This window comes from Rousettus aegyptiacus, unplaced genomic scaffold (genome assembly GCF_014176215.1).
Source record: "Rousettus aegyptiacus isolate mRouAeg1 unplaced genomic scaffold, mRouAeg1.p scaffold_m13_p_16, whole genome shotgun sequence".
NCBI lineage: Eukaryota > Metazoa > Chordata > Mammalia > Chiroptera > Pteropodidae > Rousettus > Rousettus aegyptiacus.
Window position 1 is genome coordinate 54,393,587 of NW_023416291.1, and position 16,658 is coordinate 54,410,244.

Below are 16,658 nucleotides of genomic sequence, written 5' to 3' on the forward strand. Positions count from 1 at the left end.
CCCGCGGCTGTGCGCAAGGTTGTGGGGGGATCTGCCTTACTCAGCCCTTTAAGGACGGCCACATTCTGAGGTCCTGGGGTCAAAACTCCCACATATGGATTCTCACAGGGCTGCAAGTCGGTGTAGCTGCTGCTGAAACAGGTGACCACACACTGGGACTTGAGACGGGCCGTGGGAGGGCAAGGTGGTGGGCAGAGGACAAAACGGAAGTGGGGGGAGGCGGGGGGGGGGCATGGGCGATCCCGCCGCGGGGGACACGGGGAGCCCCACGTGCTCACTCGGTTCCTGCGGGCCGGGCCACTGCCCAGGCCTCCAGGGCGGCGGGTGTGTCGCCTCCGAGGTGGGGCCCGTCCCGGGCTCTCGGGCAGCAGGCTGCACTGCCCTCTTGGCAGCTGCGTGGCCCGGGGTCTCCTGCTTCTCCACGGCCCGCGGGACAGCCTCCGCGACCCTGGCCCCTCTGCTCGAGGGCTCCCCTGACTAGGCCAGGCCCACCCGGGTCATTTCCCTCTTGTTTAACTGAAGGTCAACTCATTAGGGACGTTAATTCCGCTGGAAAAATCCTTCGCCTCTGCCACGTGATATCACAGAATCGGGGGTGCCACACCCCTCACGTCACAGGCTTACCCCCACCCAGGGGAGAGGAGGGAGCACTCGGGGCCCCTGAGGGTTCTGCCGGGCACACCCATCCCAGACGCTGAGAGCGGGTGGGGGCCCCGACCGGGACTGGCCGCCGGGAGGTGTGGTGGCACCTGCGGTCTCGGCAAGAGCGATTCTGATGTGGGGGGGTTTGTCCTCGGCCCCAGTCGCAGTCCGTTTGACGAGCCGACGGTTGGGGTCCCGAGACCTGGAGCTCTGGTCTGCGCGGGGCTTCCTGGCACGGTCCCCTGGCAGCCCCACGGGGAAGCACCTGTCCACTCGCCAAGAACTTGTCACCCAGTCATCAACCCAGGACCCTGCCTGGGCTCCACGCTCCGCAGACAGGGTGGTCTCCCCGATTTGCGGTGGGGAAACTGAGTCACAGGGAACACACCCAAGGGGCAAGGCCAGCCTGAGTGCTCGGATGTGCCGTACACCCACAGCGCCTGCCTCCCCAAAGTCGGCCCCACTATGCGCCCCGAGCCCCAGCGGGTGGGGTGCCCGAGCCGAGAGGGACGCTCACAGGAGGGCTCTCCCACCACCCGGGGGCGCGGCGTGGGCGGGCTCCGCGGTGACAGGCCCAGCTGCTGTCCCCACCACCCCTTCGCTCTGGGCGCGCGAACCCCACGTGGCCCGGGGGGTGGAGGGGAGACGGCCCTGCAGCCCGGTGGGTGTGCTTGGACCCGTGTGACCGGGGCGGACACGCTGCGTCCAGGTCCAGGCCACGCCGTGCACGCCCCCGTGACCCCCGCTGGGACTGACGGAAGCGCCGTGTACGCCCCAGGACACGGCGAAAGGGACCCGTGGGCGGGGCTGAGGCCAGGGACCGGAGCCGGGGAGAGCAGAGTGCCTGGGAGAACCGCCAGCAAGCGCGAGGGCTCGTCGCTCTGGCTCTCGCCGGCCGGCCGCGTGGCGACCGCCCTGGCAGTGAGCTGCCTGCCCCGCCCGTCATCGCGCTGAAGGAAGCTTCCGGAGCGCCGGGGCGAGGTGCCTCAGTGCGACCGGTCAGCGTCTCCTCCGTCGGGCTGTGAGCGCCCCCGAGCTGTTGTCCTCGCCGCCCAGGCCCTGACGCCCGGTCCTCTCTCCAATGTTTGTTTAAAGAACAGACGTCCCACGTCATGGGGACTCACAGTGGCACCGCCGGGCCCGCTTCGAAAGCACCCCAATTCCCACTTGCCAGCCGCCCGGTAACGTCACTGCCCGCCCGACCCCGCGTGCTGGGGCTGGCGCCTTCCTTCCTCATCCTTGTTAACTCGACGAGGGGTGAAAATGTATTAAATCCGTCACCGAACCAGGAACCGAAGCAGAGATGCACAGGTGCGCGCCCGCCGGTGCGCGTCCACAGGTGCGCGCCCGCCGGTGCGCGTCCACGCCCTCCCCGCGAGCCAGCCCCGCCAGAGCCAGAGCCGAACCTCTGTTTTCTGAAGCGACTGGACTGCAGCATCGAAACGGCCTCTGAACTGGGAGTCGCCTGGTGTTTCACTCCATCTGAGTCCCTAGTCAGGCCATTAGGGGACCACAGTGGAACCCCGACCGAGGCCTCGACCTTGCTAACACAGACCACAGCCACTGGCGTGAACAGGCTGCCAGCCGTGGCCCCCCGGGGGCTTTCCGGGTGTCTGGTGACGGTCCTCCTCCTACCGGCCGCCTTCGACATGTGAAATTCAGAAAACAAGAGGCAGGCATGGGACGCTCCAGGAGCCGGGCGGACAAACGCCCTGGAGACCGCTCCTCCTGGCCTTTCCCCGGGGCCAGGTCAGGACCACGAGGCCCGAAACGCCGACCAGACGTCCGCCGGCCCCCCTCCCCCGCCAATTTTCATTGTCAGCCTGACAGGGCACTTCCGCGCTGGGCCGGAGCTCGGGCAGGGGGAAAGCGCGTCCCGAGGTGCCGGAAACAGACATCGAATCGTCACGCTGTGTGCCAGATGCCGCCACACAGCACCCCGTCCCGTACCAGCGGTCCCAGGACACCCGTGGTTGCGGTCACCCGCGGTCACCCGCGGTCACCCGCGGCCAACCGCGGCCCCAAAAAACATGACGGCAAATTCCAGAAAGCAACGTTCCGGAAGTTTCACATCGCGCGTCATTCTAAGCAGCGGTGCTTGTGTTCGGGTCGCCCGTCCCGAATGACGGCCCGAAGCCTCCGGTGTGACTGGCTGGCAGCAGCGTCTCGCTGTGACTGTCCTGTCGTATCGTTGGTTACTGTCGTTGGCTTCTCTCTGTGCCCGGTGGGTAATTTAAACTTCAGCAGGGTTTGCGGCTACCGCTGACCCTGGAGTAATGCCACTTCGGACCTGCCCGGGCTCCCTCGCGCGAGGGTCTTCATCCAGAAGCGCACTCGGCCCTTGGGGTCCACACCTGGACTCCGCCGACCGCCGACCGCGGTCGGAGCCAGTATTTCCCGTCCCCGCCCGCAGGTTTTCGAGTTTCTCCCGGCTGGCTCGCCGACCCGTGGGCGCTAAAAAAGCCGTGCTTTCCCCTCCTCATGGTTTTAGTTTCCAGCCGGGCTGATAAGCAAATGAAGGAGACAGATGAGCAGGAGAAGCCAAAGCTTAGGACGTGGGCTCGGGGGGCTTCACATAAGAATGGAGAATCCGAGGACGGCGTCGTGACCTCAGGTCTACACGCCTTTTTGGAGGAGGAGGGGCCAGGGTCTCAGATGTCAGACCTGAGGTGTGGGAGTCACGAGCAGTCTGGGGGGAGGGGGCGGTCCTTCCTGGGACACTGGTTTGCTGCCCTCCCGCCCACCAGGCTCAGGGCCAACCCGTTGGCTGCGGCCTAAGCCAAGTACCCCACGGACTCTGGGGTGTATTTTTTCTGAGCAAATGGCTTCAAATCGCCGTCCCAAAAGGCAGTGTTGGGGTGGCAACGCTTCGGCCCCCTTCGATACCAACCGCGGTTGGACACTGAGGGCCAAAAGGCTGCCGGCAGAATCGAAGGTGACAGGAGGATTTTCCGGGGCGCAGGGTGGGCGTCCCTCGCCCCGCGTCTGGTTTGGGGTCGACCGTGGGCGGGGGGACGTGGAGTTTGGGGCGCGTGCGCTTTCAGGCCTCACTGGGGTCCTGGCACACATCACCACGGGGTGCCAGGGGGTTACGTTGCATGGTGACTGTGCCTCGACCTTATTATGCACACTATTCAAACGTGAATGATGACGTTACACAGGGAGGGGGCGAGGGGCCCCTCTGGGTGCACCCCCTCGCGCCTTCCTGGCGACTCGTGGCGTCCCCGCTTCCCTAGGGACTAGACAAAGTTTGCGAGTTCTTTGCAAATGCACGACCCTCTTTGGTGGGCGTGTGCGGGCGCCCTGCACTCAAATTGCTTCAGCAGAAGTGGTTCAGCAACTTGAAGGTTCTGGAAAAGTCTGGAAAGCTCTGGAAGGTTCTCCAAGTTTCCGTCGTGGTCCGACCGAGGCGCCGGCAGGAGGCGGAGGCGGCGGGCACCGCAGGCGGGTTTACAAGGAGCGTTGGGACAAAGCCCCGCACACGCCCGCCCGCGCCCCGCGCCCGTCACTCAGTCTGCGCCCGCCCGCCCCGCGCCCGTCACTCAGTCTGCGCCCGCCCGCCCCGCGCCCGTCACTCAGTCTGCGCCCGCCCACCCCGCGCTCACCTGTCAATCAGTCAGCGCCGCGCGCGGACGGGCGGAAGGGGCGGGGCCTGCGCTCGGTCGCACGCTCCCCATTGGTCGGCGGCGGGGGCGGAGCTGGGCGGTGCCGCTGTCTTGGCCCCGCCCCCGGCCGCGGGGGATCGGCGGCGGCGGCGGAGGCGGTGAGCGCGGGCGTGGGCGGCGGCGCTGGGGCGGCGCGGGTGCCACCACCGTTGGTCCGCCGCGGCCCCCTCGTTCTCGACGCCGCCTCGGGGACGGGCGCTGGGGCGGCGGGCTCCCGGTGAGCCCGGCGGGCTGCTTGGCCCTGGGCGGCGGGACCGGGGCGGGCGGGCCCGAAAGGGGCTCCGGGGCGTTGACCCGCGCTGCCGCGGGGGCCCCGCCCCTCCTCGGGAGGCCTCTGTTCACTCACCCCCTCCCGCTGCTCGGTCCCCGCCAGTGCTCCCCAGATCCCCTCTGCTGCCCAGCCCCCGCCGCTGTGGGGGGGCCGCCAGCGCCGCCCGAGATCCTCTCTGCTGCCCGCCTCCCCCCGCCTCGCTGCCGAAACCCCCCCGTGCTGCCCAACCTCCCCTTCTGCCGCTGGATTTACCCCCTGCTCCCCGAACCCGGCCTCGCTGCCCACCCCTCCCATGCGTGACCCCCGTGTTGCCCAACCCCCCAGCTACCCGGACTTCCTCTGTTGCCTGAACCCTGCCTCTGCCTGAATTCCTTTAGTGCCTACGCCCCTCTTTTGCTGATTAAACCCTTTTTCTGTTGCCTGAACCTGTTCTTCTCTGCCTGCAGCCCCACCTCTGCTGACTGAACCCCCTCTCCTGATTGAACTCCTTCTCTACTACCTTAACTCAGCTATCTGAACCCCCATCTCTGCTCGCTGAGCTCCCTCTGTCGTTTGAACCTCTTCTCTGCTGCTGAAACACCCCCGTCTCTGCCCGAACCCACACTTCTGCTGAGTGAACCCCCTGGCTGCTGCTGCGACCCCCCCGTTTTTGTCAGCATCACAGCCCGGGGAGCGTTCCCGTGGCCGTAACGGGCGTCAGCAGCTGCGCCGTCCTTCAGGGACAGGGCCAACAGAGCAGGCCTTTTCCTCCCGCGTTGATTCTTTGGTCACTTGTGGATTCTTTTTGGGAAAAAATAATCTGGACGCATCCCTCAGAGAATCTGGCTGTTGTGTTTAGGAAAAAAGTCCAGGCCTGTTGCGTGGGTGCGTGGGTGCGTGGGTGCAGGCGTGCGGGGCAGCCCCCTCTGGCGTCCAGCGTCTGGTGACAGGCCAGCCCCCTCCTTTCGCCCTGCAGAGTCGCGTTGGTGTTAAAATCGCCAGCAAACCGCCAGAAACCACCATGCACCAATTTCTTTGCAGGGTCCGTCTTGCTGGGCCTGCCAGCACTGGGCGTGTGCCAGGTCCCGCCGGCCGCCACATGAGTCCCCATCATGACGGACGCCGCGTATGTCCTCTGCAGATGGAAGGAGCGATTGTGGCCTGCAAAGGTGACGCGCGTCACTGTGTGGTTTCAGGAATTGGAAGTGACTTTCGGGTGACAAGTAAAATCTTCATCGAGAGAGACCCACGTGTTGCTTCCGAGAATAGTCGAGCCCGACCAGTTGGCTGCCGTGTTGGCGCTGGCGCTCCGTTCCCCGTTTACGGGGTGTCGGTCGCGTGCTTGCACGATTACCGTGGCGGAAGCATCTTTTTTCCACACTTAAAAAAAAAAAAAAGAGCAGAGTTGGCTTTAAAAGGCACATGTAAGGCCGGAACTTGAGCAAATGCCTGGCGGGGAGCCCAGCAGTAGTAAATAACGGGAGGCCGCGGGGGCCCTTTCCAGCCGCGGGGTGCGGGAGGGCGCGGGCCTCCGTTTCCCCACCTGCGGAATGCGGATGGGAGAACCTCAGGTTCTGGGCTCGTGGTCAGCAGTGTCCGCTACGCTTGTGTCTGGACGTGGCTCCTTCTGGTTCTGTCGGCCGGTTCTTGTGTCAATGACGAAAATTTCATTTTTTCATGTTTGTGTTTTAACAGGTTTTGGCCAGAACCCAGATGTCAGCAACAACTAAGAGAAAAAAGGGATTTTTTCTCAATGTTCAAATACTCTCCGTAGACAAAAAGTTAAGTGTCGTGTTTGATTTTTTTTTTTTAATACCGTTTTTTTCCACTATGGGAAACATCCCCGCTCCCCCCACCCCCAAAGTGAAATCAGCCCCCACGGGCTTTCTAAGTGTTTGGTTACTGTAACCGAGCGATGCTCACGGGAACCCCAAGGTCAGCAGCGGGTGGCTAGGAAGTTGGAGCCGGCCGGGGGCACTGTGTGAGCTCCAGAGCGGTCAGCACGGAATGGGGCAGAAACGTGAGTTACACCCAGGGCAGGCCTGCCGTGGCTGTCAGACGGGCTCTTTCCTTCCCGCGGATCCGTTTGCGTGTTTTCAGAACCTCATGTGACAGGCCCCTCAGTTGTCAAATGTCTGACGTTCGAGCCTGTTCCTCTGATAGACGGTTTTGGCATCGGGAAGGCCCACTCGTGGCTGGCGGCGTGGCTGGCGGCACGGTGCCGGGCGCCGGGCTCTCTGTCGTTCGGGCTGCAGGGACCGAGCAGCACCTAGAGGGAAGAGTTTTGAAATGCCCAGGCCGCGCATGCGAGGTGTCCCCATGTCTGACGAAGTCCCAGTTCTAAATAGAGAATTCTAAAAAACCCGGTTGGCCCCCCACAGCCCCTCCTCAGCTCCCCCTGCGGCTGGGAAGGTAGTTGAGTCCCTGCATTTGAAAGGGGCGCACATCTTTCCAAACAACACACCTGCTGGGCTGTAAACAGCTCTTAGTGACATTATCGCTGCTCTGAAAACCTAACAAAGGAGTTATTTGTGCAGTTGAAAGTAGGATTTGCCCCACAAAAGTCACAATTCGAATGCATTTTTACTCCTAGATTCAGCCAACCTTTTCTGTCCTAATGGGGGAGGACACACCGCAGCCTGGGGCCCTTGCTGCCTCTGACCCCAGGCATAGAAGTGCCCTGGTGGCCTTGACTTTTGGTTTAAGTGGGAAGGTTCAGAAGGAAGAAAATGCACCTGATTCTTTTGTCACCTAAAGAAAAACTGTTTCGTCCCTGCACCCTCAGCCTCATCGTTTCTGTGCTCAATTCTGTTCCCGCAGAGTGAGGGTGAGAAGTGCGGAAGCCAGGACCCTGGAGAGGTCCCATATTGAGGACATAGCCTCCTTGCTGGGTAAGAGTGGGCTGGGGCGTCAGGTGACAAAGGGGGGTTCGGGGAGACCCCGAGACAGGCCTCCAGGTGGGGTTGTCCCTTCACCAGTGACCGTGGGCTGCAGCTGAGGGGCAAGTCAGGGTGCCATCTCAGACCTGGCCAGACCCCACCGCCAGGGCTGCCGGCCTCGGGGTCCGCTGGGACGGGAGCCTGAGCCTTCCTGCGCCCTCGTCGGTCACGCTGCCGCGGCTCCCTGCCCGGGTGTCTGATCTGAGCTGTGCCGGGAAGCAGGCTTGGTGCCGCCCTGTCTGCAGGAGGGCCCCGCAACCTGCCCCTAGGCCCTGTGTCCTTGGGGAACTGGGCCTGTTCCCTGCCTGCAAAACGCAGCCCCGGGACCACACCAGCCCTGCAAACCCAAATGTGACAACGGTGTTTCCTTGCAGTGGGAGTGCTCGGCCCGCGTGCAGGGCCGATGCATCCTGGATAGGGTCACCCAGAACCCCCGCCCCACAGCATCTCTGAAACAAGGTCTCTCGGTCAACAGCCCAAAGCAGCCTCTCCCTCCCACCTGCACCTGGATTGGTGGCCGGCCGCTATCTCGGGCGGGCGGTGCCTCGCTGTGAAGCCGGGAGACCGAAGTGGACGGCGGTGTGCTGTGCGGTTGTGCCCGTCAGCGGCGGGGAGGCCTGGTGGGCTCCCGGCCTCGCACAGCGCGCGACCGGCCCGTGGGCCTCGCCAGGGCTCCCCTGGGCCTCTCCAGTCTTTGTTTTCTGGGCCTGGGTCCTGTTGGCCTGATTGAATTGCAGTTGTCAGCTGCGACCGGATTTGCTGAGCCGCTGGATGCATTTTTGTTGGTCGATTGTTCTGTGACCTGGAGGAATGTGTTTCTGCCCCAGTGAGGTTAGGGTCACTCAATCTGGCTGTTTAAAAACAGATCCGGGTCCCTGAACGGGGCCTGCAGCCAGCTGTGCTTTTGTGGCCGGTCTCCTTCAGCCGAGGCGAGGGGTGGATGTCGGCCCTGGGCGCCTCGCGTCACCAGGCTCTGTCTCCCGCCCTCAGCCTCACAGAAGGACGCACCTGCCGAGCCCGTGGAGGAGCTGACCTACAGGCGGGCACTCCGGGTGGCTCTGGACATTCTGAACGAGGGGACCCGTCTGCGGCCGGAGGATGCTCCAGGGGGAGAGGGAGCCACTGGGCCTGCAGGAGGGGACGCCAGGGACTCGGCGGCCGCGCACGGCAGCCCCAGCCCTCCGCCCCCTGTCCCCGCCGGCGTCGCGGCCGGCTCCGGGCCCGAGCGGAGGGAGCGTGCGCGCCGGAGGCTGGCAGGCTCACCCGCCTGCGGAGAGGACCCCGGGTGCCGAGGGGACCCCGAGAAGGGGCTCGGGGAGAACGAGAGGCCCCTCGCCCTGGCGGTGCCAGCCAGAAGTGGTGCTCGGCACCCAAGTGGGTCAAGGACACACCTCGAAGACTGGCCGGCCCCGAATCAAAGGATGAGAAGGTCGCCACGGCAGCCCAGAGGGCGGCAGGCTGGCCCCCTCCTCTCAGAGGGCAGCGGGGGCAACGGGGATGAGGACTCGCCCGGCCGCGGGGCAGCCCCGAGCTCAGTGCCCCGGGCCGGGGAGCGGGGTCTGCGGGCCAGGGCGTGCCCCCAGGCCTGGCCTGGCGACAGCGCCCCTGTGCGCCCTGCCCGCCCGGACGCACGAGGGCCCCCTGCGAAGCAGCTGTGCTCGGCCGGCGGCCAGGGCTCCGGCCCGAGGGGCCAGATGACTCTGCGCAGCACTGCCAGGCCTGGTGTGCCCGCGGACGGCTCGAGGCTGTGCGACCCAGACGAAGGTAAGGCTGCGCGCCCCCCCACGCTGGGCAGGGTGGCGCCCCGGCTGCGCTCGGGCAGGGCCCAGCTGTACGCCACCGCCGGAGCGGCTGCGTGCCGGCTGCCCCGTCTCTGGTGAGCCTCGCGGCCCCCGCGCCGGGCCGTGACCTCCCGCTGCCTGCGTCCGCCTCCCAGCCGCGGCGCGAGGGCATCCCCTGAGCCTCACCTCATCCCGCTTGCTTGCCCCTGCGTGTTCTCCAGGGGCACGTGCCCGCCCGGGCAGGGCGGCCTGCAAGTTTGTGGGACCCAGGGCTTCTCTCTGGTCCTTGGGATCCCGTCACGAGCTTTTTTCCTGGGCCGGTGACTGAGTCTCACGTGACGTTCTGCAGACAGTTGGTCATCCGGAGAGTCGGTGGAGCCTCACCCCGTCCACCCCGTTCACCCTGTCCTGGAGGACGAGGACGAGGACGAGGAGCCCCCAAGGATCCTCCTGTACCACGGTGAGCCCCGTGGCCGGGCCCAGGGCTCTGGGGTACGTCCTCGCTGCCCGCTGGCCTGGGGCCACAGCCACACGCTTGGAGGCGGGGGTCGGGGCAGCAGGCAGCCCAGAGGACGGTGGCTTGCCCGCCAACGGCATGTGGCCTGGCCCCTCTCGCGGGCCTTGGGGACCCTGGCTGCGTGTCTCATGGGCAGACGCCCTGCCACCGAGCCGCCCGGACGGGGTCAGAGCAGGGGACGCCGACCCCACGAGTCTGCCTGGCGCATGGGCAGGACACGGGGCCTCGGCCTTGGCGAGCTCCTGCAGGCATGCGGCGTTGCGGTCCAGTCTGGGTGGCTTTGGAAAGCGTCACAGGTGCTGCAGAGGGGGCAGGGGCGTGGGGACCTGCCCCTCAGCCCCCCGGGGGCAGCACCCCCTCCCCAACCCCTCCTCGCCTCGTCCGCTTCCTCTTGCCCCGCGCCCGCCGGCCCCTCGCAGTTCCTCTGTGGAGGTCTGGACGACCCGGAAGCCGCCTCCCCAGGGGTGGCCCGTTCTCGGCTGCAGGTGGCTGCGTTGGCCGGTGGACGTGGCTCTGACACGTCTCCTCTGTCCTTCCTGATCCAGAGCCGCGCTCGTTTGAGGTGGGGATGCTGGTCTGGCTCAAGTATCAGAAGTTCCCGTTCTGGCCGGCGGTGGTAAGCGTGCCCTGGGTTCAGGGTGGGACCCGGGCGGGGCTTTTCGCTCTGGTTCCCACGGGGTCGTGAGGCGCAGGCACCTGGGCAGCGGGCCACACGCGGTCGGCTGTCTGGCAGGCGGGGGCCCGTCTCGGAGGCCCCTCCGGCCTTTCGTTGCCCCTTTGCCGGCTCCCGGTGGAGCTGGGCTGCCGGGCTCGGCTGTGGCCCTGCAGTTGGCAGCGAGGACGGCCGCGTATGGCCGAGTGTGGCCCGTGTCGGGGCAGCTCTGCCCCCCAGGCCCAGCTGCGGGGGGTGGGGGGGCCGAGCGGGCGGCAGCACAGCCCCTCCCCCACGCCCCCTGCCCAGCCCTTCCGGCTCAGCTGGTTCCCAGCAGCCCCCGAGGGCCCTGCCGGGCAGTGTGTGACCGGCGTAGGTTGGGCGCTTCACCCACAGCCCTGCCAGGCCACCCTCGGCCTGTGGCTACGAGAAACAGGCGGCCGGCCTCCCTCACAGGCCGGGCTTCTTGCCCCTGCGCCTCGGCTGGCCCCGAACCCGCCCTGCCTGGCCGCGGGGACACTCAGCTTCCGTGGCCACGCACAGGTGGCCGGAGGCCGCAGCCCGTGCGTGCAGCAGACGCGGGCCCCGCGGCCCCGCCCGGCCTGCTGATGCTCTGCTCTCCGTGTCGTGCGCAGGTCAAGAGCGTGCGGAGGAGGAACAAGAAGGCCAGCGTGCTGTTCATCGAGGGCCACATGAACCCCCGGGGCAGAGGGTGAGCGTGGCCTCGGCCCCCGCGGGACGTGTGGGGCTCGGCCGTGGGCAGCTGCTGGTGCTGGCCCGCGGGCCCCCGTCACGGGGGGGGGGGGGGGCCACGCCGTGTGCCAGGCCCGCTCCCAGCCCACCGCCGGCCGAGGGCGCCCTCCGCTCCCCGGCGCTGCTGCCTCCTGGTGGCCAGCGGTGGGGTGGGGCCCGGGTCCGCCCGCGCTGCCCTCCGTGAGCTTGTCGGGAGGGGCGGGGCTGTCTCGTGGGGCGCGCGGCGGTGGCGCCCGCTGACCGCGTCCCCGTGCCCTGCAGCATCACGGTGCCCCTCAAGAGACTGAAGCACTTCGACTGCAAGGACAAGCAGGCGCTGCTGGTAGGTGGCTTCGGCCGTCTCTGTGAGCGGCTCGTCCGGGGCCAGGGTCCTCTGCGGAGCCCCGGGCACCGTGGCCGCGTGGGACGTGGGGTGCCAGCGTCCACCAGTGGCTGCTTGCGTCCCGCAGCACCCCGCAGGGGCCGGCAGGGCCGTGTCCCGGGCGGAGGTTCTTCTCGCTCCTCCCGGCGGCCATTCCCGGGCTGCCCTGAGGGACGACGGGGGCCAGGCCCTCGGGACGGGGGACGCTGCCCTCCGTGGCCCCACGCAGCCAGGGCAAGGGCCCCCCGGGCGGCCGCCTGCAGCTCCGTGCTCAGCACCGCGTCCCCCATGGGCCGCGACTTATCCGAACGCCGCGCTCGGCCTGAGGCGGTGCCGCTCGTCCCAGCTCCGAAACGCTGGGCCTGGGCCCGCGGGGCCGCCACCCGCCCCTTCGCGGGGTCCCGGGGGCACGCCGCCCTCACGCTCCTGCTCCCCCAGAACCGTGGCCTCGCTCCGCGTGGCGGGCGTTGTCGGGGCCACGTCTCGCCCTGCCGGGGTTGTCACGGGTTCCGGTGTCTTCCGTCCCGTCTGTCCAGCTTAGCTCACGCAGCGCCTGACCCCAGCAGCGCTGGGCGCCCGTGCCGTGCCCGGGGGCGGGGCGTGGAGCCGGTGTCAGGAGCCTTGCCTTGGAGTCCCAGGGCGCGGCACGTGCGCAGAGCTGGGGCCCCGGGCCCGCGGGGCGTCTGCGCCTCGCCCGCCGCCGTGGCGGCGTGGTGCTCCGGGCGCGGAGAGGGGGCGGGAGCGAGCGCCGCTGCGTGGCCGCCGCGCCCGGGCTGCGGCTGGGTCGCTCTCGGGACCTCCGCTGGCCCCCGTGTGTGGTCACGGCTTTGTGGTCTCTGGGCGCTGTGGGCCTCCCCCCCGAGGGAGCACCTCGCCCGTGTGTCAGAGGCCGGTCGGCGGGGCTCCCCGTGCGTGGCCCGCCTGGAGCACCTGTCACACGCGGCCTGGGGGAGGCGGGCGAGGCCTGCGGCGTCCCCCGGGGGGTCCACGGGCCTGTCGTCCCGTCTGCAGGGTGCGGGCCGCCGCGTCCCTCTGGGCTGACGCTGCCCACCGGGCACAGGAGCCCTGAGAAGGACTCGTTTCGCGTGATCTCGCAGCTGTCCCCGTCTGGCGGCCATGGGTCGCGTGGCCCCCGCGGGGCTCCCGGGGCCCCCGTCTGAGCATCCCAGCTCGGGCCTCACCAAAGGTCCCCGGGGCGTGTGCTGGACAGGGCTCTGAGGCAGGGAGGGGCCGTGGCCTCCCGCTGAGCCTGCCTCTCTCACTGCAGGCCAAGGCCAGGGTGGATTTCAACCAGGCCATCGGCTGGTGCGTCTCCCTCATCACCGACTACAGGGTCCGGCTTGGTGCGTGGGACCTCCGTGGCCTGGGGCGCAGAGCGGGCGGGGCCCCCGTGTGGCGACAGCCGGGCTCGGACCCTGGCAGCCGTGTCCGCAGTGCGGGCTGGCGGGGCTGGGTGCCGACCCCCTTCACTTGGCGCTCGCTCTGCTCCGTCCAGTCGGGCTCGTCACTGCCTCCCGGCGCCCCGGCCCCCGCCAGCTTCCTGTCCATGGGAGGGGTTGGAGGGCGCCGGCGTGGCACACCCCCCGCCGTGTCCCCCACTGTGACACCCCCCCCCCCCGTATCCTCCCACAGGCTGTGGCTCCTTTTCCGGCTCCTTCCTGGAGTACTACGCGGCGGACATCAGTGAGTCCGAGCTCGTGCTTGTCTGTGTGGCCCACGAGCAGGGTGCAGGGGGCTTCTGGGCGGAGGGCGGCTCCCCAGGGGCTCGTGGGCTGCAGGGACCAGGCCACTGCCTTCTGCTCCCTGCCCGGGGGCGGGGGCGCTGCACGCAGAGCCCATCCCCCTTGCTGGCGCCAGTGTGGTCTCGCCTGGTGGTCAGAACACCCGGCGCCTGCCACTCACCGCTCTGGGCCCAGTGTCCTCGGTGGTGACAGCCACGCCCCCGCCCTTAATGCAGGACGGGCAGTCGGAGCCGCCCAGGGGGCCTCGCCCTGCTTGTCGGTGCTGGACGAGAGTGGAGGGCAGCGTTGCAGGCAGAGGGGCTTCCTGCCAGAGGAGGGCCCTTCGGGGGCCCCTTCGTCCCGGGGCGCAGTGAGGGGACCCCGCCAGCCTGCAGGCCCATGTATACTCCTCTGCAGGCTACCCCGTGCGCAAGTCCATCCAGCAGGACGTGTTGGGGACGCACTTCCCCCAGCTCTGCCAGGAGGACCCCGAGGAGCCGGAGACGGGCAGCCCCTGGGGCAGGAGGCCGCCCCGCAGGAAGATGCTCCCTGATCGCTCACGGGCCGCCCGCGACCGCGCCAACCAAAAGCTGGTGGAGTTCATCGTGCGGGCGCGGGGCGCCGAGGGCCACCTGCGCGACATCCTGGGCAACAGGAAGCCGTCGCGCTGGCTGAAGACCTTCCTGAAGTCGGGCCAGTACGTGACGTGCGTGGAGACGTACCTGGAGGACGAGGAGCAGCTGGACCGCGTGGTGAAGTACCTGCAGGGGCTCTGCCAGGACGCGGGCAGCCGGGCGCTGGCGCGGAGCAGCGGGGACCGGATCCGCTTCATCCTGGACGTGCTGCTGCCCGAGGTGAGGGCGCCGCGGCCCGGCCTGCAGGGAGGCCCTCCCGGGGACAAGCCGCGTGCTTCCCCCGCATGTGCCCACGGTGACTGTCGTGGACGCTGCGTGGCATGTGCCCGCCGGCTCTGGCCGGGCGGGGAGCAGATGCAGCTGTGGGTCGTGGCGCACTCAGTGGGGCCTGCAGTCACGGCACGCAGTGTGTCCAGACACTGTCAGACTCAGGTGCGCGCAGTGTGTCCAGACACTGTCAGACTCAGGTGCGCACAGTGTGTCCAGACACTTTCAGACTCAGGTGCGCGTAGTGTGACCACTTTCAGACTCAGGTGCGCGTAGTGTGACCACTTTCAGACTCGAGTGCGCACAATATGACCAGACACTGTCAGACTCAGGTGCGCGCAGTGTGACCACTTTCAGACTCAGGTGCGCGCAGTGTGACCAGACACTGTCAGACTCGAGCGTGCACAGAGTCAGCGGTGCGTCCCGACCGCGACGTGCCTGTCACCTCGTGAGTGCTGACCTGCTCTGTGGGGGCCCCTAGTCCTCCCCCAAGGTTGGCTTTTGTGAAACGACACGCACGTGTGTGTTTGTAGCTGCTTCCCTGTGTGTTCCCGCCGCGGAGTCGCCTTGCTTCCGGGGACACGGGCGGTGCCGCTGGGCGGGGGTCCGGCCGTCAGACGCGCTGTGCATGTCCACGCCACCACGGGCCTCTGTTAGCAGTGACTCGAGTTTGCAAAAACGTGCTGTTGGTTTGGGGGTGCCTTTCGTTCTTGGCCCCTGGTGACCGTGGTCCGAAGGCAACGTGCCTTGTCACGTGGAGACACGGTGGCTCCGTGGTGAGCCAGGGCGGGGCCGCGTCTGCGTCCCGCACGGTCTGACTGTCCGCCCCCCTTGCAGGCCATCATCTGCGCCATCTCGGCAGTGGACGCGGTGGACTACAAGACGGCTGAGGAGAAGTACATCAGAGGACCGTCGCTCGGCCACCGGTAGGTGCCAGCCCCGTCCCCACGCGCTGGGCCACACGCCTGCGTGGTCAGCGAGGTGCGCAAACCGAAAGCTCGCGTCCCGTGTGGCCAAGGAATTGCCAGTGGGACCCAGCGATGCTCTCTCTGGTGAGGTTGGCCGTGGTCCTCAAGCTGGCCAGAGCAGGCAGCGCCAGGCACAACCCAGGCCTCTGGCTCCTGCCGCCAGTGCTGTGTGTGGCCCTGTCCCCACCACTGTGGCGCTGGGCTGTTGAGGACAGACAGCCCGAGTGGCAGCGCGTGGCCGGCGGTCCCAGGCCGGCCGGAACAGCCTCGGTGAAGACGTTTCGTGTCCCTGTGGGGGCCACCCCGGGCCTCGTGGCCCCCAAGCGCCTGCTCCCGCTGCGGGCGGGCCGCGTGCCAGCGACAGGCTGAGGTCAGCTGGACTTGCCGGCCGGGAGCCTGGCCTGGGCTGAGCGGGCGCCCATGCCCTGCCCGCCTCCCGGGCGGCCGCCGCATTCACGGGACGGGAAGGGCTTTTGGTGACAGAAACCAGTGTTTCTGCCGGCATCTCGGGGGGCGGGCGCCCCATTCCCGAGTTAGGCCGTGTCTGTCCCCCGCCCCCGGCCTGCCCCAGCAGCCCCAGCACCCCGGGAAAGCAACTCAGCCCCTCCCCCGCCCCCCGAGAACGCAGTCCGGCTGCCCTGGGTGACTGGCAGGCCGCGGCTGTACCTGTCCCGTGAGGTGTGGTGCATCTGAGCAGAGCCTTTCCTCCTGCCGCGCGGCCGGTCCACTCGCGGTCGTCCACCTCGTGTGCAGCGGCCGTGCGCAGACCTGGCACCCCGGACCCTGCACGGCCCGGCGCACGTGCCGTCCCCAGGTGGCCCCGTGTTTCCTGGCGTGAGCTGACCGCCATGAGTCACCGGGTCAGCCTCGGAGCCTACGCCCCCTTGGCTCCTCTGTCCCGGGAGCGGTGGCCAGCACGTGATGGGCACGGCAGGTCCTCTGAGCAGGCGTCGCTTAGCGAGGGCGGGGGGCGGGGGGGTGGTGTTTGCTGCTCCTTGGAGGCTCGTGTTGGCCGAGCTGCGTGTCAGACACAGGCCGCGGGCGCTCCTGTTCTGTGCTCTTTGAGTCACGGCTAGTGCCTAAACGGAGGTGTCCCTTGTGCTTCCCGAAGGGAGAAGGAAATATTCGACAACCAGCTCCTGGAGGAAAGGGAGCAGCGGTGCTGACGGCGGCGCGGCCGCCGGGCTTCCCACCGGCCCGGGCCTCCTCCCGGCTCCGGGGAGCGTGCAGTTCTGCAAAGTGTCCGGAAGGACAGACTGGTCTCTCTCGCATTTTCTCGTTACGTGTGGCTGTACTGAATGGTTTAAGGTACACGTTTGTCTTTTTATGTTAAAAAGCATCGTATCCGACATTAAACTGGAGTTTTAAGAAGAGCCTCGCGTGTGTGCAGCTCTGGGCCCGTGTCACAGTCACCTGCTCTGCGGGACGGGGCGGGACGGCGCGGGCCACGCCGGAGGCAGATCTGCGGCGGGGGGGGGGGGGTCCCGGGGCTGCGGGGGGTGCGTCT

General features: G+C 67.8%; 1 protein-coding gene across 4 annotated transcripts; it reads left to right on the forward strand.

Moving 5' to 3' along the window:
• Positions 1 to 4,362: 4,362 nt before the first annotated feature.
• Positions 4,363 to 16,524, forward strand: PWWP3A (PWWP domain containing 3A, DNA repair factor). Of its 4 annotated transcripts, none has more exons than XM_016126601.2 (14): positions 4,363 to 4,405; positions 5,599 to 5,726; positions 6,253 to 6,338; positions 7,378 to 7,448; positions 8,487 to 9,260; positions 9,627 to 9,737; positions 10,340 to 10,410; positions 11,082 to 11,158; positions 11,461 to 11,521; positions 12,828 to 12,903; positions 13,193 to 13,243; positions 13,699 to 14,135; positions 15,021 to 15,109; positions 16,263 to 16,524. In XM_016126601.2, exons 2-14 carry the CDS (start codon positions 5,670 to 5,672, stop codon positions 16,315 to 16,317), a joined length of 2,016 nt encoding a protein of 671 aa, XP_015982087.2. In that variant the 5' UTR covers positions 4,363 to 4,405; positions 5,599 to 5,669; the 3' UTR covers positions 16,318 to 16,524. The 4 variants fall into 4 exon arrangements, with proteins under 4 accessions (XP_015982087.2, XP_036090123.1, XP_015982089.2 ...); XM_016126603.2 differs by lacking the exon at positions 4,363 to 4,405 and adding an exon at positions 4,412 to 4,524; XM_016126600.2 differs by lacking the exon at positions 4,363 to 4,405 and having other exon boundaries at positions 4,649 to 5,726.
• The last annotated feature ends 134 nt before the right edge of the window (positions 16,525 to 16,658 follow it).

Excerpts from the sequence above, each read along its gene's own strand:
- PWWP3A (XM_016126601.2), top strand. The coding sequence starts at position 5,670 with ATGACGGACGCCGCGTATGTCCTCTGCAGATGGAAGGAGCGATTGTGG. Across the intron at positions 13,244-13,698 it reads GTACTACGCGGCGGACATCA|GCTACCCCGTGCGCAAGTCC; the intron begins GTGAGTCCGAGC and ends ACTCCTCTGCAG. Across the intron at positions 14,136-15,020 it reads TGGACGTGCTGCTGCCCGAG|GCCATCATCTGCGCCATCTC; the intron begins GTGAGGGCGCCG and ends CCCCCCTTGCAG.